At 50.0% G+C, this 23,474-nt stretch overlaps 1 protein-coding gene across 3 annotated transcripts in view; it reads right to left on the reverse strand.

Moving 5' to 3' along the window:
• The window catches only part of Adgra2 (adhesion G protein-coupled receptor A2), a 41,112-nt gene extending 20,301 nt beyond the window's left edge, over positions 1-20,811 (reverse strand). Inside the window, exons 1-2 of one of the 3 annotated variants that reach the window (XM_027395384.2) lie at positions 20,146-20,811; positions 5,991-6,062 (exon numbers count right to left, since the gene is read on the reverse strand). In XM_027395384.2, the coding sequence (XP_027251185.2) occupies positions 5,991-6,062; positions 20,146-20,414 (341 nt within the window). In that variant the 5' untranslated portion in view covers positions 20,415-20,811. The remainder of the gene's footprint in view (positions 1-5,990; positions 6,063-20,145) is intronic. The other 2 variants (XM_035453504.1, XM_027395385.2) reach the window with 2 other exon arrangements.
• Between the last annotated feature and the right edge of the window lie 2,663 nt (positions 20,812-23,474).

Genomic DNA, 23,474 nt, shown 5'->3' on the forward strand with positions numbered 1-23,474 from the left:
TGTCAGTTTCTCTCACTCACCTACCCCGCCTCAAATGACTTTCTTTCTCCTTTGGGTCACAAACAGGCTTGGTAAGGCTGGGGGGCCTTAGGGAAAGAGCACTTTTAGGCATGTCTGGGCTTTCTGTACACTCCCTGGGCTGGCCATGAACTACCTGTGGTAGACTGGATTTCTGGTTCATCATACCCAGCTGATAGAGACGGGTCCCCCTAGATCCTAGGTCCACCACTAAGGTCCTCTGTAACACTAGTGCTTCTCCATCCATTCTGCTTCCTTTCCTCTGCCCCTCCCCCTCACATTCACACAGACATCCCTGTCCACCTGCTTGTACCCATGCCAGCTCCACTCAGTCAGGGCCCTGAATTCCAAAGCAGATGGCATGCATATCTACTGCTCTCAGCACCGGGGGCCCTGCCTTACCACTGCAGTTACTAGACCAGATCCCATAGGACTTGCTGACTACAGACTGTGGGATATGGAACTGACATGGCCTCAGCTGCCCATGCCTAGACATCCCAGTCCCACTGGACAGAGAGACTAGTGTTTCCTGGGCACCAGCTACACACCAGGCTACAATGTCACAGTTGTGATGAATAGGCCCACAGTCTAGGGGTCATCTGGTATGTGGGCTCCCAACCTCAGATGAGCATGAGAATTGCCTTCCTACTGGGTACAATTCCCAGGCTCTATCTGACCCAATGACTTACCATCTCCAGGAATGGGACACAGGGCTTACATTCCTTTTGAGCCCTCTCTCTGCCCTAGCACAATGGTTAGTCATCCCTTCATTCAGCTGGATGTCATGGCATGCACTTCCAGGCCTATCTACTTACAGTGAGACTCATTTGAGCTTGGCATTTCAAGGCCATCCTGGGCCACACACCAAGACACCCATATCAGAACAACAAGCAAACCACTCATGTTAGAGTCTTCTGTGGAGGTGCTCTGCAGATGTGGAGGTGCTCTGCAGATGGGGAGGTGCTCTGCAGATGGGGAGGTGTTCTGCAGATGTGGAGGTGTTCTGCAGATGTGGAGGTGTTCTGCAGATGTGGAGGTGCTCTGCAGATGGGGAGGTGTTCTGCAGATGGGGAGGTGTTCTGCAGATGTGGAGGTGCTCTGCAGATGTGGATGGAGGTGCTCTGCAGATGGGGAGGTGTTCTGCAGATGTGGAGGTGTTCTGCAGATGTGGAGGTGTTCTGCAGATGTGGATGGAGGTGTTCTGCAGATGTGGAGGTGTTCTGCAGATGTGGATGGAGGTGCTCTGCAGATGTGGATGGAGGTGTTCTGCAGATGTGGATGGAGGTGTTCTGCAGATGTGGAGGTGCTCTGCAGATGTGGAGGTGTTCTGCAGATGTGGGGGGAGGTGCTCTGCAGATGTGGATGGAGGTGCTCTGCAGATGTGGAGGTGTTCTGCAGATGTGGAGGTGTTCTGCAGATGTGGAGGCATTCTGAGTATGTGATAATATAATCAGCTGACCTTAAGGAGATATCTTCAACAATGCAGTTGGATATCCTGTTACCAGCTGAAGGCTCAGGAGGAAAAACAAATTGTGGAGAGGAAATTCTGTCTCAAGATAGCAGCATCTTTTCCTGTCTGACTTCCCAGTCTGCCTGGGAGTTTGGACTTGACAGTCCCCATGATCATGTAAACCTGATTTCTTAGAATATGTACTCATCTACCAGCAAGTAGTGATCAGCAGGCCAGAAAGCCTGAAGTCCCCAGCCCTGCGAGGTGCCCTCCCTACCCTGCTGTGCATAGTACAGCCCTTTGCCCCCAAGGCCCTTCCTCCACTTCATTGAAGTTCTGATATCTCTGGCCAACACTGCAGGCACTTCACAGATCCCAGGAGAACAGGATGTTAAATCCATGACTTGCCTCACTCTATCCCCTCCCTAGTTTTACAATGGGTACCACCCCACACTTGGCGGCCATTATTAGTCACTTCAGTCTACACACCTACACACACACACACACACACACACACACACACACACACACACACACACACACACAATTACACCCCCTGTTCTCTAACTACTCTGTAGTCATTTGCCTCTTTTCATTTGAAGTGATGCAACCAAGCATCACAACCTTCTAGGGCAGTGGTTCTCAACCTTCCTAAAGCTACAACCCTTTAACACAGCTCTTCATCTTGTGGTGACCCCAACTATAAAATTGTTTCATTGCTACTTCATAACTGTAATTTTGATATCATTAGAAATTGTAATGTAAATATCTGTGCTTTGCTTAGGTGACCCTTGAAAAGGTTATTTAATCCCCATAAGGTCTCAACCCAAAAGCTGAGAACCACTGTTCTAGTGGCATTTTTTTTTACTTCCTTTTTTGAGACAGAGTTGAGTATATCCTAGACTGGCCATGAAGGCAGTATATATCCCCAGAAAGCCAGAACTTCTGATCCTCCTGCTCCCACCTCCCCAGGGTGAGATATTGTTGTATACACTATCATGCCAGTTTTATGAGGCACTGGAGATCCCAGTGTTTCCTGCATGCTGGGCTAGGCAAGCAACCTACCAACTACGTGCGCGCGCACACGTGTGTGTGTGTGTGTGTGTGTGTGTGTGTGTGTGTGTGTGTGTGTGTGTGTGTCATGAAATGAGGGCTTACTGAGTTGCTCATCCTGGCCTGGAACTTCTGCCCTCCAAGAATTTCTTTGCATACATGTCTCCCAATACATAACACATCCATTTGCTATTTCCTGGGTCCAGTCAGGATAGAGAAGGTAAATGACATGAAGGCAGGCACTAGGTCTGCTGGTTATAATCCCATCACTTGGATCAGGGCCCAACATATGGAGGGGCTCTATAAATAACTGTCACATGAATAGAGTGATTCATACCAGCAGAGGTCCCAGCTCGGACTTGGAATTTTATTTAATTTTTTATTTTTATTAGTTTTTAAACAGGGCTTCACTATTTGTCCTCCCTGGCCCAGAGTTCACTATGTACACCAGGCTGGCCTTGAACTCACAGAGATTTAGTTCTCCTGAGAATTAAAGGCATGTGCCACCAGGCACAGCATTTTTTTAAAGATAAGTTTTCATATAATCCATACAATCCAGAATGGCCTCAAATTCACTTATAGGCATTTATCACCACACCCAGTTCACAGGTGCTGAGGACTGAATTTAGGTTTTAAGGGTTTATGGGTTTTTTGGTTTTTTCCAGACAGGGTTTCTCTGTGGCTTTGGAGGCTGTCCTGGAATTAGCTCTTGTAAACCAGGCTGGCCTCGAACTCACAGAAGTCTGCCTGCCTCTGCCTCCTGAGGAGGCAGTGCTAGGACTAAAGGTGTGCGCCACCAATGCCCAGCTGTGTGTATTCTTCTCGACCAACTGGCCCTATTTGAGGCTTCAGAGCTGGGAATTCTCACTTTTAGATCCTTTCTCATGGCACACTCCTCCAATCCCCAACAGGTTGGCAATGAAGACGTCCTTCCCCAGGCTTTGAAAGACCCACTATGCAAGTTCCCTGTCTGTGGTGCTGGGGAGAGGAGCCCCGTTTGGTACTTTGTATGGGTAAGAGGAAGAGTAGTTCTTGTACCTCTGAAGGAAAAGGAAGCAAAATGAAGCAAGAAGACAGATAGAAGATGCCAGAAGGGCCACTTGAGATTCAGAGAAGTGCTCAACTACGGGTGCCAGGAAGGAAAACATGCAGGTTTGCCTTTCTCCCAAAAGACTCCTAAAGAAATGTTTGGTTTCCTGTCCTCTTAAGATCAAGACATAAAGCCAGGTAGTAGTGGCACAGGCCTTTAATCCCAGCACTTGGGAGGCAGAGGCAGGCAGATCTCTGTGAGATCAAGGCCAGCCTGGTCTCCAGAACGAGTGGCAGGATATGCTCAAAGCTACATAGAGAAACCCTGTCTCGAAAAACAAAACAAAAACAAAATCAAAACCCTGTCTCAAAAAACAAACAAAAATCAAGACACAATAGCTCCCGGGTTCAATTCCCAACACCCACATGGCAACTCACAACTGCCTGTTAACTCCAGTTTCAGGAGACCTGACACCCTCACATAGACTAACATGCAGGCAAAACACCAATGCACTTAAAAAATAAAATAAATCTTTTTAAAAAAATTCTATTCCCAAATGCTCAATCACTTGTGGAAGAATGAACATGTTTCTTCACTTGAAATCCCATCACTTAGTGAAACTGGAGACATGACATCCTGAGGCCAGCCTGGGCTACATAACAACACACACACACACACACACACACACACACACACACACACACCTCTCTGTTTGATTTTTTTGAGACAAAGTTTCTCAGTATAGACCCGGATGTATCGGAACTCACTCTGTAGACCAGGCTGGCCTCAAACTAGAGATCTGCCTGCCTCTGCCTCCCAAGTGCTGGGACTAAAGGTGTGTCCCACTATACCTGGTCATAAGACTCTCTTTAAAAAAAAGAAAAGAAAAGAAAGGAAGGAAGGAAGGAAAGAAAGAAAGAAAGAAGGGAGGAAGGAAGAAGAAATCCCTATAGAAGATGCTATTAGAAGCCCAAATGTGTAGGCTGCAGATGGAAGGAGGACCCGGGTTCCCTCTAGGACACTGTGTGTTCTATATAAATGCAACATGTCGGGAGAGAATTTGAGCCTCAGGCATGTGCTTGCTGACGGCCTTTGTCATGTTCACAAGGATGACCTGCAGAGTCAGAGGACCCACCGCCCTCATCTTCCTCCCAGGACCCTCTCCTGTCCCCAGCTTGCCCCAGACTAGAGTTTTTGGACCCCATGAAGACTTGGCCACCTTTGTCTCCCACCAAGGCCACTACATCTCCCTCTTCACCTTGGTGGATTTGACAAACTCTTTCACTTCCACTGTGAAGGGGGTGGAGGGAGGATGCCTTATAAGAAAGCTGAACACCGTTAAGTGGCCATTTCATCTCTGCTGCCCTTGACCTCTAGTCTTGATGACGCCTCCTTTTGCACATGTCTGAAAGAAGTCCCCAAACTCCTTTATGGTCACATGTACAAAGGCATCTGTGGTCTCCATTACACTGAAGTCACACCTCCTTCGTTTATATTTTCCATCACACTGAACCAAGGCTTGGGAACACAATGGTGCAAGAGGGGGCAAGAGTCCTATTGTATGAATTAGGGTTGCCCCGGAGGGGGAGACTAGATGTTGTGGGGGTGGGTGTGGGTGGAAAAGAAAGCAAGAATCAGTCCCCAGAAGAGAAGACAGCCCAGGGCAAGAACCCAAGTTGATGGCACAGGCTGGGTTCTGGAAGCATGCCAGTAGGTTGATGCAAGCCCTCATCTGGCAAGTTAAGTGACTTAGTGAGTCCCTGAGTCAGGTGTCCTATCCAGGCCTTCTCTCCTCCACTCCCCTCTAACATAGCTGAGCCCTCACCCTTCTGTATTCTCACTTTCCTAATGCCTGTGGCCCCTAGCTCCTGCTCAGCAAATTGCCCCCAGGGTCATCGGCATGGAGAGAGTAAGGACACTGCCCCAAACATAGCTTTAAACTGGCAGGGGTTGGGAAGAAGAGTCAGAAATGACTGAGCTCCTGTCCTCAGTCCAGGACTCTGACCCCTCCAGGCTTTGTTTGTTGATTTGTTTTTCTGGAAGAAGGAAAGAGGGCTCAATCACATTAAGTCTCCCTCAGTCATTTCACGCTGGGCCCCCAGCTGGGAGGAGGAGGCTGGCTAAAGGGCTCTCTCAGCTAATTGCTCATTAAAGAGCATTAATGAGCTTCCCTTTGCCCCACCTCTGCCTAGAACAGTGAAGAGTCTTTACTTTGCCTAGTTCACCAGGCAGTCCCTACTGAAAAGCCAGATGCTCCCTCTCCCAGACCAGCAGGCTCTAGTAGACCAGCAGGCTCCATCTTCTACCAGGTTCTACACTAGACCTGGCTCTGCAGGTTCTAGCCTCAGAGTGCCTGGTCCTTCCCAGAGTGACACTCCCACCCTTTGCTGTCATGTGGCACCACCACCCAACCATGCCCACACACTTCTGGGTACTTACAACTTCTCCAGCAGGTAGAGTCCCAAGAAGGATCCATTTCGGAGCCCAGTAATCTTGTTGTTGCTCAAGAGCCTGAAGAGACAGGAAGAACACAGATACATGATGTTAGAAGGTAGACTATTTAAAGGGCTGATGGAGTAGGCTCCAGGTTCCCAAGATAGTCATGCTGCACTGTGTAAATGCCACCATCTGCAGTTACACAGCAGGCATCCCACCTGCCACTCTAGGAGGTGGTAGGGAGAAGCTGATGAACAGTCCAGCCATAGAGAAAGCCTCGAGGCCTGTGTTTCAACCAAAGACGCAGTGAAGGACACAGACTGGATCTGATGCGAGATGGGGCTGGGTAGATGTCAACTTGTGATGGCCTCTTTCTACTCTGGAGCCTCAGTGCCGTGCCCACCACAGCTCTGTCCTTGCAGAGGCCCTCCCTCAGTTCAAAATCCAGAGAGAGTGATGGAGAAGACTGGCCTCATCTGGGTCAGGTATGGAAGAGGAGCCCTGAAGCCCTGCCTGGAGACACACTCCTTTAATCCCAATGCTTGGGAAGTAGAGGCAAAAACAGCAAGAGCTTAAGGTCATCCTCGGCTACATAATGAGTTTGAGGCCAGCCTGGGCTACCTGGGACACGGTCTCAAAAACAAAACACAGAAGAGGTTGAGTGGTGGTGGAGCACACTTTTAATCCCAGCACTTAGGAGGCAGAGATGGGCAGATCTCTGTGAGTTCAAGGTCAGCCTGGTCTACAGAGTGAATTCCAAGACAGGCTCCAAAGCTACAGAGAAACCCTGTCTTGAAAAACAAAAAAAAAAAAAAAAAAAAAAAAAACACAGAAGAGGAGGAAGGGGAGGAGGAGAAGGCCCTGGTGGAAGAGAACTTTCCAACACTCTTCTTGGGGTCAAGGTCTACAAGAAGGTGACCATTCTGGGCCATCAAGGTCTCCAGTTCAGAGGTGTGTACTGTCACTGTGTCCTTGCCTCCCCAACCTGTAGAAAGACTGACGGAGCCCTGGGTCAGACAGAAGGTTAGGCCTCCCCTTTGTAGTGCCTGCTCTGACTTTTTGTTTAGTTTCTGTTCTGGGGGAGGCCCCAGTCTCATCTTTGCCCACCCACTCAGCCTCTCTCTCCCAGACTTCTTATTAGGGGAGGGAGTTCCAGACCGGCTAAAAGTCTCAACCCTCCAGTTAATTGCTTATTAGAAAGTTTTAATGAGGCCTCTCAACCTGAACTCCTGGCATCGCTCGGCTGAAGCAAAGGGTTTCCCCTTCTTTGCTCTACTCTTACTAATGGAAAACTCACTGGAAGGCCCAAGTACAAACCTTAAGATGTCTGGGGAGCTCTATGGTATACAGAGGAAAGAGGCCAGGAACCAAATGTAGAAGAGTTGTCAAGGAGACCTGCCACCCCACAAGCCTCATAGGAGTGAGGGAGGGAGAGAGGGAGAGAGTGAATAACTCAGCAAAGCAGTGAAGGACCCCCAGGTCTTGACTGTCCAGAGCCTTTGGAATTCTAGGTAAGTATTCCACCACTGGGCTACAGTGCAGACCTTACACTGGTGAGGATAGAGACAAGAGTGGGAGGGGCATCTCCAGATCAATGGAAAAGGGTAGACACCTCATCTCTTTCTTCTCCCTCCAGATGGAGTGCTCCCAGCTTCCAGTACAGTCTAATAGTCCTTCCAAAGGTAACAAGGAGATGTTTTCCAGCAGAGGAATGACTTAGGTGAAATTACTGAGTTTCCAACATGCTACACACATACACACACTCCAACTTTACATTTCAGAAAGCACATCACAGATACCATCAGTGTGCTGCAGAGTTGTAACTAGCATCTAGGAAGCTGAGACAGGAGGCTCAAGAACTCAGCAGCAGCTCTGAGGAAGAACATAGAGAAAGCATGTATTCAATATGCTCGAGCACATCCTAACATACACAGCAAAAACAAAACAAAAACCTAAAAGGCACCTCAAACAGGAAAAATTCAGAGCTTCTTAGCAAACTCCCTTTCTTTATTCTATGGATAAGGATGCCAGCACAGGACTCCTATTCACAGAGAACAGCAAGGTTCAAGCTTGGAAAATGGATGTTATTTTGGAGTGGGAAACAGGTTTGAGTTCTGGAGAATGTCTGAGGATTGAGGATTCCAGTTGGAAAAACACTGACATTAAAAATCCTACACTAGGCAGCATGGTGGCTTATGCCTTTAATCCCAGCACTTAGGCAGAGGCAAAGGCAGGCAGATCTCTGTGAATTCCAGGCCTTGGGCCACTGAAGGCATACATAGTGGGGTACTCTCTCAAGATAGATAGATAGATAGATAGATAGATAGATAGATAGATAGATAGATAGGTAGATGATTGATTGATAAAGGATAGATTGATAAACAGATGACAGATAGATGATAGGTAGATAGATAGATTGATAGATGATAGATATGATATGATATGATATGATATGATATGATATGATATGATATGATATGATATGATATATAGACAGACGAACAGATGAGTAGAAGTAGATCTTGGAGGCACTTGGGAGGCAGAGTCAGGTGAATCTCAGAATTCCAAGCCATCCAGGGTTACTACTAAGACTACCTCAAAATAAGTAAGTAAATAAATAAATCTGAAAAACAAATTGATTTTCTTAGCCCTCACCTGGGACCAATAAGATTGTTCAGTAGCTAGAGGCACTTGCTGCCAAGCCAGATGACCTGATTTTGATCCCCAGTATGAACCTAGGTCGGGGAGAGGACGACTCCTGCAAGTTGTCCTCTGACCTCACATGTACACCACACCCACATAAATAAATGTAGGGGGAAGTCCTGGACAAACAAAATGGTCTCTCTCTCCCTTTTCCTGTTTTTCCTCCTTTTCCTCTCTCTCCCTCTTCTTCCCTCCTCTCCTTGTATTCTCCTCTAAAAAAAAAGTATTGTGTGTGCACAAGGAACACATCACAGTGCTCATGTCAGAGGTCAACTTGCAGAAGTTGGTTTTCTCCTTCTACCACGTGGGTTCTGGGACCAGGCATGGTGGTAAGTGCCCTTACCCTTTGGGCCATCTTGCCAGCCTTGTTTCCTGCTCTTTTCTTATTTTATTATTCTTAATTATATGTATGTATATCTGTTGTGTGGGTGTGCACAGGTGTGTGCAGGCCAGAGGAGTGAGATCTATCTCCTGGACTTGGGAATTACAGGAATTACTTACAGGAATTGTAAGCCACCTGGTATGGATGCCAGGAATTGAACTCTGGTCCTCTGGAAGAGCAGTGCATGCTCTTAAACTGTGGAGAATCCCTCCAGTCTCTGTGTTTTCTTCTCTTTTGAGACAGGCAGGGTCTTGCTTCATAGTCTAAGCTGTCCTGGAACTCATGATCTTTGTGACTCTGTCACACCCGTGTTAGGATTATGGGCATGAGACACCTTACCAGGCTAAAAATACTTTACAATAAATAATTATTTTACATACTCCCAGATATATATTCATACTCCCAAATTTTCAAAATGAGCACCTGAGTTCCCAAGGAAAGAGTCCTGTTCAGAGGGGCTCATTAGTGATAATGGGGTTCTCACATTTCCAGGCCCTTCAGCCATCATTCCTAACCTCTCTCATATATCCCAAACCTTTAACTTAGAGCCGGCCCATAGAAATACAATGTGAACCACATGTGTAAATTTAAATTTTCTATCAGTCACATTTTTAAAGCTTAAAGCTAACTTTAATAGAATCTGATTTACTCCAACATACCCAGACCTTTTCCATTTCAATAATTAATGAGGTATTTTATTTCTTTGTGTGTAACAAAGCTTTGTAATCTGGATAATCTGGAGTGTATTTTACTCCACCAGTGTATCTCAATTCAGACCAACCACACTCCAAATGTATGTGACTAACATTTTGGGGTTCAGGAGCATTGCAAAAGATGGGGACCAGCCAGTGAAACCGTCCAGGGTAAAACTCAGGACCAAAATAGCACATCTCTTAGCCTGGCCAGCTCCCGACCTCATCCCACCTATTCTGCAGAGACTTCCTGCAGTTGGCCGCTCCTCTATATGCCTCTGTGCTGGGGACAGCTGTGATCCAGATTCTGGCTTGACCAGCACAAATGTCCTCCCCTAAAGTTGTAAAACTCACATTTTCTTTCTTTCTTTCTTTTTTTTTTTTTTTTTTTTTGATGCAGACAGCATGATCCCGATCTCCAGGCACACAAAGGCAGGCATCAGGCAAACAGCTCTTTATCCTTTCCAATGCCCCACCACCTCCGTGGCAGTACCCACTTTTGACAGACTCCAGCAGATGCCTATAAGGTTTGAGCCCTCAAATACCCAGAATTGGACTTTTTGCTTTAACTCCCCTGAGCAGGCCAAGGAATTTTAGTTTAAACCTGCATCATCCAGAGAGTATTTGTGGGTTTGTTTTGTTTTTTCTCTCTCAAGTGTGTGGATCTAGGAATTTATTTTTTTGCTGGTGCAGGGGATGGAACCTAGGGTCTTGTGTATACTATACTCTCAAGTCTGGGGATATTATAGGCAGGTGAAAAACTGGAAGTCACAAAGCTGATAGTGGGTGAATTAACACAGACACACACACAGCTCCATCCAGTGGGAAGAAAAATGTTCCCACCATTGTTGATTGTGTCGTGGGAAGAAAACCGGGAGGCAGCCCCGGTGGAGGAGGGAGCTATGTCCCCCATAGCTCCATCCAGCTGTTCTAGATACAGTGCCAGCCTTGGCTTTCTTTAAACTCTCCAGTCAGATCGCTCCTCAGGCTAGACTTCTCTCACACTACTGCCTTGCAGGGAGCCAGCCTGGCGAATCCCTTCCAACCGCACTAACCCTACAGGCCCCACAGAGACCTGGCTAAGCATCTTTAACTTCTGGCCCCACCCACCCCTCCTGCCCTCAGCTCATACTTTCAACAGGAAAGACCACCAGTCTCTGGGGTCCCCTCTTCTCTACTCCAGGGTTTGAAATCTGGCCAAATATAGGGTACACCAAGGCCATTTCAGAAATCTCTCTGGGTTGGGGTCCTATTTTAGGGAGGCAGTGAACAGAGGAACTGCCAATGAGGAGACCAATGGAGCAAGTGGCTGGCGTCCCAGAGAGCCCTTGTGGCCTCTGGGTAGCCACAGGAACTCACCAGATACCACTCCCACATCAAAAGTGACCCTAAAGGACTCATGTGGGCCCTGCTCTATGGGGCGTGGAACCAACATGTACGGGCACCAAAAGGTTCTCACGTGCCCAAGAAAGTCAATGTTTGTGTCAGCCTCCCTTCTCAGGTCCAACAAACTGGATAGTGATGACCCATGCTCCCTAGGGTCCAGAGACTCAGTGGTTTAGACCTCCACTGGCTTTGTAGAGTGTGGGAAAACCCTGGCACCAACACCTGCTGCTGATGTGTGGTAGGTTAGCTAGGAGTTTGTTTTCCTGCCAATAAACTATGCTGCACCATCTGGGCCAAACCTGAGCGCCCAGATTGTCCTATAGGATGGAGCTCAGGGACCTAATAAAGTACCTGAAACCTAAATTATAACCAGCGCCTCTAGGACACAAATGCTATGCTGGGTGTGTGTGTAACTGGGTGATAAAGCAGCTGTCTAGTATGTGCGCAGTCCTGCATTTGATTCCCCAGCATAAATCAATAAATAAGTAAATGCTATGGATTGGACATTAACAAATGCTTAATTTGCATGACTACCAAATATCATACTTTATTAATGAGTAATAAGTATTGTGTTTACAGAAGGATATAGACAAGGGACTGGAGAGATGGCTTAGCAGTTGGGCGCACTGGCTGCTCTGCCAGAGGCCGAAGGTTCAATTCCCAGGACCCACATGGCAGCTCACAACTGTGTGTAACTCCAGTTCCAGGGGATCTGACACCTTCACACCAAAGCACATAAAATAAAGTTAAATAAATTATTTATTTAGCCGGGCGGTGGTGGCGCATGCCTTTAGTCCCAGTACTCGGGAGGCAGAGGCAGGTGGATCTCTGTGAGTTTGAGACCAGCCTGGTCTACAAGAGCTAGTTCCAGGACAGCCTCCAAAGCCACAGGGAAACCCTGTATCAAAAACAACAACAACAACAACAACAAAATTTTTTTAATTAAGGCTATAGGCCAATGCCTGCCCTTCCACGGCTTCCTCTGTCTTTCTCTAAGACAGGCAAGGTGCCCTGCCTGTTCCTGAGCTGCTTTACCACTGCTATGCTTGGCTGGAAGCCTGTTCAGGCTTCCTAAATGACCTCAGGCCACAGAAGAGCCAGGTGGATCCTCTTTTTCCAGCCCTGTTGAGACACTGCCCTTAACCCCAACCTAGACACAGAGCAAGCCAAAGACAGCCATGGGTCAAGGCCAAAGAGACACTGTCTCATCCTGACTCCTGCCTATTGGCTTTCCTCTAAGTAAACTTTTCTTGTAGGTCTTGACTCCTTCCTCTAATTATCTCTTCAAGACACACGACTTGGTAAGGAGTGGGCAAAACCAAGGTGTTTGGGCTTAGAAAGGAAAGGAATGGATTTGAACTTTAAAACGGAATCTACAGGCAGAAACCTCAGAAAAAGTTCTACAGGTGTTAGTGGAAGGTGATAAGGGGGACTTGGTGGGGATTTTGTGGTTCCAGAACTCTTGCTGGAACACAAGAAACGGTGTCTGTTATAACTATCCACACCTAGACTTTCAGAGAAGCATTCTACAGGGGAAGAGGTGGGGATGGAGAGGTGGTGGTGAAGGGAGGGAGAGAAGAAGGGAAGGGCTTCCTTCCTTCCTTCCTTCCCTCCTTCCTTCCTTCCTTCCTTCCTTCCTTCCTTCCTTCCTTCCTTCCTTCCTTTTTTCAAGACAGGGTTTCTCTGTTTCTCACTGAGATCCACCTGCTTCTGCAGTGCTGGGATCAAAAGCGTGCTCCACCATCACCTGGTTTGGGAGGGACTTTTAATCTACTTTAAGGACTATGAACTACCACCATGATATAAAATCCTATCAGTGAGATCCAAGCTTGTGGAGGTAGAAAGTTCTCCTCCTTCCAAAACGTAAACAGATCTGGGGATATAAAGGGTCTTGGATTTGATACTCAAACAGTCAACACATACATAAATCCCAAAGGGTTAATTTGCCATTACCTTTTCATTGATTTCTGAGACAGGGTTTCACTGTGCAGCCCAGGCTGTATTTGATCCTCCTGTCTCAGAGGGAGCAGCACCACACTGGCTGATAGGTCGCTCATACTTACATGGAAGTTAGTCCCTCAATCTCTCCTCCCTACTGTTAATTTGGAGCCCACATCTGCCCAGCACTGGGCAGCTGAAACCTCTCAGTATCCAAGGATGTAAGGACCCTGGGAAAAAGAGCATGTCTCTCACCTCCTTCAGGGGACTAGCTGGGAATAGACACTGGCTGAGTGAATAGGGGACAAGAGGAGCTCCCAGGAAGGGGACTCTCAGTAGGAAGGGGACTCTCCGGGAAGGAGCTCAACATAAAGCCAGTTGTCCCAAGTCAGGAGCAAATTCCTTCTCCCTCCCATTCCTATCCTACTATGCTACCCCGCCCTATCTCCAGGATAGAGCATCCATCCCTCAGGTACATGGAGCCTCTGCTCCCCTACCCATAAGTGCAGCAGGCTGTTGGTAGATGGTTCAGGAAAGGTGACAGAAGACCTGGAGAGTTGATTTACAGACCAAAGGTTTTACACTTCCTGGACCAGGGTGTCTTCAAGTGTTCTGTGGGGTATTTTACACAGTGGTCCCCTAACTCACTTGCACTTGCACTTGTTCTAGTTTGGTTTGAGATTTTTCATTGTTGTTTTTTGTTGTTGTTTGTTTTTGTTTTTGTTTTTAAAGGCATACACCTTTAATTCCAGCACTCTAGAGACAGAGGGAGTTCGAAGCCAAGTTGGTCTATGCACCAGACCTGATACCCTTGGAAGCCAGAAGAGAGTGCTGTCCCCTGGAGTGGGAGTTACAGGCCTTTGTAAGCTGCAAGATGTGGGTGCTGGAAACCAAACTCAGTCCTCCTGTCTCAGAGGGAGCAGCACCACACTGGCTGATAGGTCGCTCATACTTACATGGAAGTTAGTCCCTCAATCTCTCCTCCCTACTGTTAATTTGGAGCCCACATCTGCCCAGCACTGGGCAGCTTGCCAAAGCAGCAAGCGCTCTTTACCTCCAGCCAGGTCCCCATCTCTTTGCTTTGATTTTTTTTTTTTTTTTTTGAGATAAGGTCTCACTCTGTAGCTATAGTTCAGGCTGGCCTTGAACTGGCAATCTTCCTACCTCAGCCTCTGGGGTGCTGGGAGTTCAAGTGTGGCACACCGCATCCAGATACTACCATAGCTTTTGGCAGTGATAAGACATTTCCACTGGGTGTGGTGGCTCACAGATTTAATCTCAATACTGGAGAGGTAGAAGCAGAAGCAGAGGCAAGTGGATTTCTGTGAGTTTGAGGCCAGCCCGATCTACATAGCCAGTTTAGGCCAGACCAGGCTATGCTAGCCAGTGCTACATAGTGAGCCCCTGTCTCAAAAAACAAAACAAAACAAAACAAAAGTTGTTTTTTAAATTTCCTTCTGTCTACTAACTTTTTCTATCTCAACAAGCCAACTCAAGTGCAGAAAGGGAGAGCTATGTTTTGGAGCATCTTCAATCATTCAAACTGTAGTGTTCCATGCTTCTTCATGCTACCTGGGACCCTAGAGAGCAGGAAGTCTCTCAGAGGCTTGGGAAGCTTCACAGTTCCCAGTCTCTCTGTCGTGATTGCTCTGAAGTCACCTACAGAGATGACAGGGAGCTCTAGGGAGGAGCACTTTGTGAGCTGGGGAGGGGCAGAGTTCTGTACAGGGGACCCTAGCCCTTATCAGCCTTTCCCACCCTGGGGCTGGAGTTTCCCCCAGTCTGAAGTGTACGATTGGACCTCCCCATACAGTTCCCAGCAAGGCAGGATCCTGGCAGCTGTGGGGGCTGGAGGAAGAAGGGCGCCCATTCCTCCCCTTTCTTTTCCAGCTGGGAGATGTCTGGCTTCTCTACTGGGCTGGGCTACAACTCCCTCCTCAGGTCACTCTATAGCTTGCCCTCACCTGGGCCCATCCATCTTGCATACCCCGTCGTGCCCCCATCCTGTCTTCCTTGACTCCCAGAGGAAGATGGAGGGCAGGGCTGGGGGAGTAGGACCTCAGTGTCAGCTCACTCCAGTTTCTCTCCCCACTTTGCCCTCCCCCTCCATGGTCCAGTCCTGAAAGCAAAGGAATGTTCTGGAGTTTGGGAAGGATGGGGGCCCCTCAGAGGAGGGAGGAAGGGGAGGAGGCAACTCGGTCCTGTCAGTGTCTGAGCCCTAAATAGAACAGAGCAGCCAGGCTAGGGGAATGAAAATAAACAGCCCCTCTCAGAGGCCCTTCCTGATGGTCTCTCAGCTCAGCCATTTCCCTTCTCTTTTTTCCCTTCTCCTCCCTATGCGGCCTCACCCTAAGGGGTGATGGGAGACTTACTGCTTCTGGGCAAGCTGTGTGACAATGGGGAGCTCCCCTACCCTCTCTGGGCTTTGGTGAGGAAGCAGACAGAGGCTAAATTGGGTGGAAAGACCTGGATCAGCTTAAAAGCAGAAGAGGGTCTTATCCCAATGACACAAGTGTGGGATACACTTAGAGACACTTTTAAAAATAGTTTGCCTGCACTTTGGGGGGAGATTCTCAGACTCGACCTCAAGGACTAGGTTGTCACACCCTTCACCAATTCCACAAGAGCTCAGAGAGAGTCCATACACATGTCTTGATTAATCCAGGCAAATGACCTATTCTAGTGACTCCCCTAAACATGTCCTGATACCATTTGGGCCTGAAGTATATGCATGTCTTTGGGACCCAGCCTAAGGGGTCCCAATCGCTTCAATGCAGTAAATAATGCAATCCAAATCCTGGGGGTTCTGCTCTCTTCACAGGGCTCCCCTGAAACAGGTCCATGCATTGCACCCTAATACCTGGAACCAGGAGTCTGAAAAATAGGGGTTCTCAAGGCCACAGAGAGCAGCAGTCAAAATCTCTAGCACCTGGGCTGGCCACCTACAGCCCCTCATGATTATGGATGGGAGGAGTCAGGGGAGGCCCTGGGATTCCTCCTGGCTCCTCACTTGGGATGGGCAAAGGGTCCAGGGGCTTATGAGGTGAGAATAAGACCTTCACCCTGGAGGTCTTGGGAGTGTGTTAGACTCAAACCTCCTTCATCTCATCATCTCTGGCCTCTTCCCTCCTTTCTTTCCTTCTTTCTCTCCACTCTCCCCCTCCCCCTCCCCTGCTCACAAAAGCTCTCTGTACACAGCCACTTCCTCTGGCCGCTGTCTCAGAGCCCAGACCTTATGAGAACCATATGGGGGAAAGAGGGTAGAAGAGAAGGGGGTGGGGAGGCAGGCTGGGCCCGCCCCTCTAGCCAGCATCTTTCCACTGCCCTCAGGCTGTGTGCTTGGTGGTTGGCACACTTTGCCCCACACTCTCCTAACTAGGTCCTGGTGCTTGCACTGCCTGAATCCTGGGCCAGAGCTGAGAGTCCCAAGGGCGGTGTTTGCACAAGAGCCACCTCCCTGAAGCAGGAGCATTGACAGGGTCTATCCTTAAGGGGCTCCCCCTTCCTCCCCCTACCCCTTGGACCAGCAGACTCCGGGCATGATCACCCAGCTAGTGCTGGGCACATCTGTGCAGACAATCCCTTCTGCCCTGCACAGGAGCATCTGTGGTAGGCTGAGCAGGTTGCTATTCTGAGGGAATGAGCAGTGACATAACCCATGCCTGTTCCCTCCTCACTCAGCCTGAAATGTTTCCAGGTTAAAGGGGCTTTGGTCCTGCTGGAGGAAAAAAAAATGGATTTTTAAATGTAGAGTCTGTGTCTACTGGATCCCAAATACCAAGACCCTCATCTGGTAGAAACATTGAGACTCTACTAGTTAATCCCACAATGATCCACCTAGCGATCCCTCTAATCTCTCCAGCATCAGCTACAAAGCCTTAAGATGTAAGCCCTGGCTTGCTGATCTCTAAGACCCTTTTCAGTGCAGATGAAGTAGGAATTTATGGCACTGGCTTGTGTCCTCTGAGGTCCTCCTGGGGAAGATTTCCTTTTGCAGTTATCTTTTATCAGTCCTTCCTGGAATCCCTTATTCTCAAGCCTCCTCCCCCTCTAACTCTCAGAGCTAAGGACCAGAAAGCAGGCCTTTAGCCACTGCCCAGGTTGAAAAGGTTCCCACTCACAGCAAAATCCTCCCCACTACAAGCACCTACCCTAGGACCTCTCCCCTCAGAGAGAGGGTTCAGAAAGGCCCCCCAACCCCCCCCCCCGCCTGCTCTGGGCATTTGTGCCCACAGCTGCCCAGCAGACTGGGCTGTGAGGCTGGGGGTGGGGTGAGAAATGGATCAGGAAGGAAGCCAAGAGCTCTGCTTTCCTGGAAAACTGCAAATGAAAGTCCACCATGGGGGAAACAAAGCAAAGGGAGGGGGAGAGGGGACCTGCAGTCTACAAAAACAGAAGGCAGGAGTTGCGATAACAGGGTGGAGGAAGGGTTTTTCAATGAGGTAACAGGACTGTTCAAGGGAGCCCCCCCACCCCCAGCAGACAGGGACCTTATCTGGCACTTGGAGTCCTAACCTTAAGTGTCTACCAGGCTTCTATCTCGAAGGTTCCTGTGACTGGAAGCTGGGGACCCATTCTGGAGGGGAGAAGGTCCTCAGTGGGAATGTAGCAAAATGTCTGGGAGGGAGGACACAGCCACAATGCGAAAACAGCTGGCTCAAGTCCTGCTGCTCAACCCAGTGCAAGCTAAAAAATAAATAAATAAAACACGGAAAATCTGTGCGGGGGAAGGGGGGAAGAACAGAGAAGTTAGGGTGAAATGAACACTGTATTGTTTGAGACGGGGTCTCCCTATGTAGCCCAGGATGGCTTGGAACTTACCATCCTCTGGGATCACAATCATCGCCCCCCACCTAGCATGACTCCCCACTTACAAGGGGGTTTCCACACTCTTGGAAAGGGGGAAGCAGCACCCATTGCCAGCCCTTATATCTCATCTCAAAATGCATTTTGGGGTGTGACAGTATGCTTGGACTGACTCTCAAGGAATGCTTGCCTACCTTCTACAGAGAAGGCTCTGGGTCTTTTCCCTTCAGAGGCTGCTGGCCTGGAGTGAGGGATCATCAAGATCATAAATGTGGAAAGCTAAGAAAAACATCTGGAGGGAGATTCAGATTCCATCCCACTCCAGACTGATGGATGAGTGGGCTTCCCTGATCTGTCCTTAGCATTGTTCGGTCGGGTGGGGACCAGTCTCTTTGGAAGGTATTGTAAGCCAGCTAGGTGAATGACCTGAGAAGAGAGGGGAGCCTTTTCTTAAGGGAGGGCTTGAGGCTGGGGCAGGAGAGTAAGTTGAGTCTGCTGCTACTTTGTCATAATATATTCTCACCAAGAACTGGTCTCACTCCTTTGAGTGGCGTCGATGGGAATTAGCCATGGCTGGAAAGCATTAGTTGCCAAATCATTCTAAGATGTACTGCAAAACCACTTTTCTTAACCCCCCACCACCACCTTCCTTCTGCCTTGACCATGTTAGGATTCCCTAATCCCCACCAGCAGACATACAAGAGACAGCTCCCACACACGTGAGTGTGCAGAGACTCGGGAGCATGTGCGATTACACAAATCATCTCCACCCCCAGCTGAACCATCGCTGTGCAGCTGTGTGACACAAACGTCGAACCAGCTATTCCTTACAGCAAAACCTTTTTCTCCTCCAGAACTAAGTAGGCTGGGAATACCCAAGCCTTCTAGTACTCTTAAGCGTTATTGGACACTCAGACCCACTAGGGAAAACCTTAGCAGCCACTGCCACCCCCTCGCCCCCCACTCCCTCCCTGCCAGCTTGCATGGAGCAGAGAGAGGAGAAACGCCGCCTCCGCTACAAGGCACACAGGCGTGTGCATGCACACACCCCAGCTGGAGAAAATGCAGGCCAGCTGGCTAACATCACAGGCTGACCAGTTGTGTCCTGTCAGGAAGCCGGCAGCCTCTGAACCCACCAGAGGACTTACTGTATTGTTCTGGGGACAATCGAATAGATGAAGCCAGCCTCAGCTCTGGGCGAGGGGTGGTTGGAGAAACAGTTGCCTCCGGGATCGGGATCACAGGGAAGGGGAGGCGGGTTTTAGGCGGGAGCCTGAACAGGAAAGCAAGGAGCCACCGCTAGGGCGCGACCCTCAGCTCCACGTCGTGCGTGGAGCTTGGAGCACATGGCCGGCACAGGAAACCGCTGGGGTGCGGGAGGCTGTCCTCGTGCGGTTGCCGGAACTTGAGACTCGAGTTAAGGAGCACAGGCGCTCGTGGCCAGTAAAGCAAGGGCTGAATCGGCCCCAGATGAAAGGAGAGCCATGGAAGGAGGCCGGGAGGCACGTGTCTCCCTTCAGCTAGGTTTTTGTACCAAATCTTTGAGCAATTGAGTCAACCGATATTAAAAGAGTCAAGCCCTGTATTATTTCCAGGGGCAATAAAGGAATAGGCCGGGACCCGTTACTCAACCCAAGTTCACTTCCCAAATGTGCACAGGGGAGAGAGCCCAAGAGGGAATTGGGACGCCGGGTGTGGGGGTGTTGTTCATTCTGACCAGAAGCGCCCGAATTCCAAAGACAGGCTTAGTTAGGGGAGCTCACTCTCCTCCTGCCCAAGGAAGCCCCGCCGGGAGCAGAGCTCTGCAGGCCCGGGGCGGGGCACCACAGACTCAGTTATCCTAGTTAGAGTCCAGGCTCACCAGCTGAGTTCAGGAGGATCCTCCTTAATGCGAGTTCCAAAGCCTCAGTAAGAACGACAGCCATCTACAGGACCCCTGGCCCCAGTCAGCCTAGGACACTTAAGGACACTTAAGACTGCAATGCTAGCCCACAAGGAACACGGATGTCCCTTCAGCGTCCACTTACACCTCCCTCACCTGTGCAGGTGAGCGGACTTCCGCGGTGTCTCTCTAGGGCACACCCTGGCTCCCGAAGCTCCTATCCTTCTCCCCTTCTCCCCTTCTCCTACTTCCAAGTTTCCCGGCTGATGCCTGGACTCAGACTTTCTCCAGTCTCTCAAGTGGCAAGCTCGCCCTCCTACTTTTAGGTCCCACTCGCTGTCCTGGCCCGCCACAGGGTAGGGTACTCACAAGGTGATGGTGCCGTTTGGCAGAAGGCCGGGATCCGGAGGTTCGGGGAGGTCCCCGCCGCCGCACACCACCCTCCTTCGAGCCGAGTTGTGGGTGCCGCCACTTAGTCCCTTGGGCCGCTCCCCAGAGCACTTGCAGCCGCGGATGGGGACCGGGCAGCCAGGCGCACCCCGAGTTCCGGGAGCCAGGAGCAGAAGACACAGCAGCAGCGGCAGCAGCAGCAGCAGGCGCACGGGCGGCACCGGCATCCTGCGTCCCCCGGCGCCCATCAACCCATCGCCCCGCGGGGACCTACAGCGCAGGGGCCAGACGGCGCGCCGGCCGGAGGGACCCGGGCGTGAGGGAGGCGTGCTCAGCGGGAGCCCCGGGCTCCCGAGGGCGGGGCGGGGGGCCCTGGGCGGAGGCAAGCCTCGGGGTCCCCGCTGCGGCGCCCCGGGGGCATGGCTTGCGAGCACCGGGGCCCGGCGGGACGCGGGCGCCACTGACAGCGCAGCGCGGGTGGCCCCCGGCGGCGCGGCCCGAGTCTCAGCGCAGCGCTCCGAGTTGATAGGAGCCTGGCCCCTGAGCGTCGCCGGCTCGCTCTGCGCGCGCTGAGACCTAGCGGATCGCGCCGGGCTTCTGCTGCTGCTGATGCCGCCGCCGCCGCCGCCGCCGCAGCTCCGTGCCATGGATGGGGGCAGCTCGGCGCCGAGCCGCTCCAGCCACCAGCCCCCGCCCGCTCCCTTACCGCCTCGTCACTCTGCGAGGCCCTAGCGCCGCCAGATGCGCAGCTAGGCGGCTGCCCTCCTCCAAGTCCAAGTCTAGAAGCCAACTTGAACAGCCACCCACTCCCATTCTCCCTGCACCAAGACTATGTTTCCATCTCTACTCTTTCTACTGGTTAGGGCCCTTTCTCTCCACAACCCAGCTCAGATCTCTAAGCCAACCATCACTTTTCACAAAACCCTCTCATCAGCCTACTCCCTTGTTGCTAGGACGTTTGTTGAAGTTCAGGCTTGACCTGGGATGTCTGGTCCTCCATGTTAAGGGTTGAGCTTTGCTCAGGATCTAAGGTTTTTCTTGGCCCCTGATACAATGGGCCCATCTAAAGTTGACTTTCACAGTACTATTCCCACCCCCAAATTTCGATTGAGGCCACAGCAGGAGGACACAAGCCTGAGACAAGGAGGCCATAGACCTTACCCTGTGAGCAGTGACCTTGCCCAGCGGGAGGTGCATGTCATTAGACCAAGGAGAGGTCAAAGGCTAAGGCAGACACTGCCAGAGTTAGCCTCCTGTTAACGTGCACGCACGTTTGTGGTGTGTGTGTGTGTGTGTGTGTGTGTGTGTGTGTGTGTGTGTGTGTATTTGGGGGGTGGGAAACACTAAATGAAAAGAGGGTAAGTAAGAGAAGGCTCAGGGATCTATAACAGGGTGTGAGCAGAGCCCTGTGCCACAAGTCAGGACATCCCAGTGTAGGTTTCCAGGCCCAGCGATGCGATTGATGCCTTTTATTAGCTGTTTGACTTTGGACACAGCACGTGACACCTAAGGATGCATAATGTATTGGGTCCTGCTTGTCCCGTTGTATATGAATACACACTGTGGCATGAGAAGGAAGAAGACAATCCAGTCGTGGGTAGGATCTGACGTTGACAACTGGGGAGGAGAATGAAAGAGCCTGTGGACACCACATCAAAAAGCAACGGTAACATCAATCAATCAACAGCTGGTGACAGACGTACTGTGACGCCAGCTGTCGTCAGAGGACCTGGTGCCACCTTCCCAGTTTCCCCACAAAAGATGACCTTTTTGTCTCTTAACAGAGCCCCCACTGTTAGGTAGCAGGCCAGCTTCAGGGCTGGGGCAGAACTGCTCCCCACCAGGGTAGTGACCCCACTTTGGACCTGCTGGGGTGCCCAGTGCCTTTTCTGCCACTGTGGTACGTGAGCTAAGTCTCCTATCTCCATTGCTGGGAAGCAGCTTTCTCCTTGGCCTGATGGCAGCAGACACTAGTTTTCTTTCCCAGCATTCCCTCACTAGATTCCCTGGTCAACCCCTGTGGCAGGCTCTGTTTCCTTAAACTTCCAAAGATAAATAAATAGTGATTGCAAATGGAGGAAATGAGAAGGGGAATGGACATCCCAGCAGGAGCCTCAGGCAGGCCTAATGGAGACTGCATTCTTGAGGAAACTGGCCAGAGATGGACAGAGACCAGGCACGTAGACCAAGCTGCCTGTCTAACCCACGCCAGTCAGAGAAACACGGAGAAGAGCCTCTGACCACGTCACAGCTTGTCAGTGACTTCTCTTTGCTAAAAGACAAAGTCTCAGGAGGAAGCCTCTTGTCCCATGAACCCTCCAAGACTCACAAATTACAGATGACATTGGCAGGATAAGGAGGGGAGGTACACCTCGGTAGACATGAGGTGCCTCGTGGGGACATTTATACAGCACTCCCAATCATTTTGACCTCTGCACAACGTGCAGAGTGTGGAGTACACCCAAGTCTTGAAGAGCAGGGATGGGCACTTCCTTTTGAAATTCTTTCTAAATGCCCACTCAATGCTTTCCCACACAGGTTGCACTCTCCTGCCTGTACTCAGGTACAGGTATGGTGTGTGTGTGTGTGTGTGTGTGTGTGTGTGTGTGTGTGTGTGTTAGAGGGCTGCTACCTGATACTCACCTGTAGTCCCCACTACTTGGGAGGCTGAGGCATGATATTCACTTGAACCCAGGAGTTGATGGCCAACATGATGGGACTGTGTCTTAAAAGGAAAACAACACAACACAACCAGGGGCTCATGCATCCGAGGCTGGCCTGTAACTCACTACATAGCCAAGGACGATTTTGAACTCCTGGTCTTCCTAGCAATGTCTCCCAGGTGCTAGGATCACAGAAGGATGCTTCCTTGCCCAGTTATGCAGTTCTAGGGATAGACAGTACCCAGAGCTTTGTGCATATGAGGCAAGCAAGCACTGTATCAACTGAGTCATACACACCCTCAAAAGTATTGTTTTGAGGCTTTTAAAAAATTATTTAACTTCATTTTATGTGCATTGGTATGAAGGTGTCAGATCCCCTGGAACTGGATATACACATAATTGTAAGTCACCATATGGATGCTGGTACTTGAACCCAGGTTCTCTGGAAAAACAGCCACTGCTATTAATCGCTGAGCCATCTTTCTTGAGAGAGAAGGGAAACTCAAATTTTATTCCCATTCTCAGGCAATCTAGTTAAGGAGCTTGACCTATTAAATATATGTTATTGACAGGAAGATCGAGACTTAGCCTTGACTGTCCTTAGCTACAAATCAAGTTTGAGACCAGCCTGGGATACATGAACTC

The sequence above is a fragment of the Cricetulus griseus genome, assembly GCF_003668045.3.
Source record: "Cricetulus griseus strain 17A/GY chromosome 1 unlocalized genomic scaffold, alternate assembly CriGri-PICRH-1.0 chr1_1, whole genome shotgun sequence".
In the NCBI taxonomy this organism is placed as follows: Eukaryota; Metazoa; Chordata; class Mammalia; order Rodentia; family Cricetidae; genus Cricetulus; species Cricetulus griseus.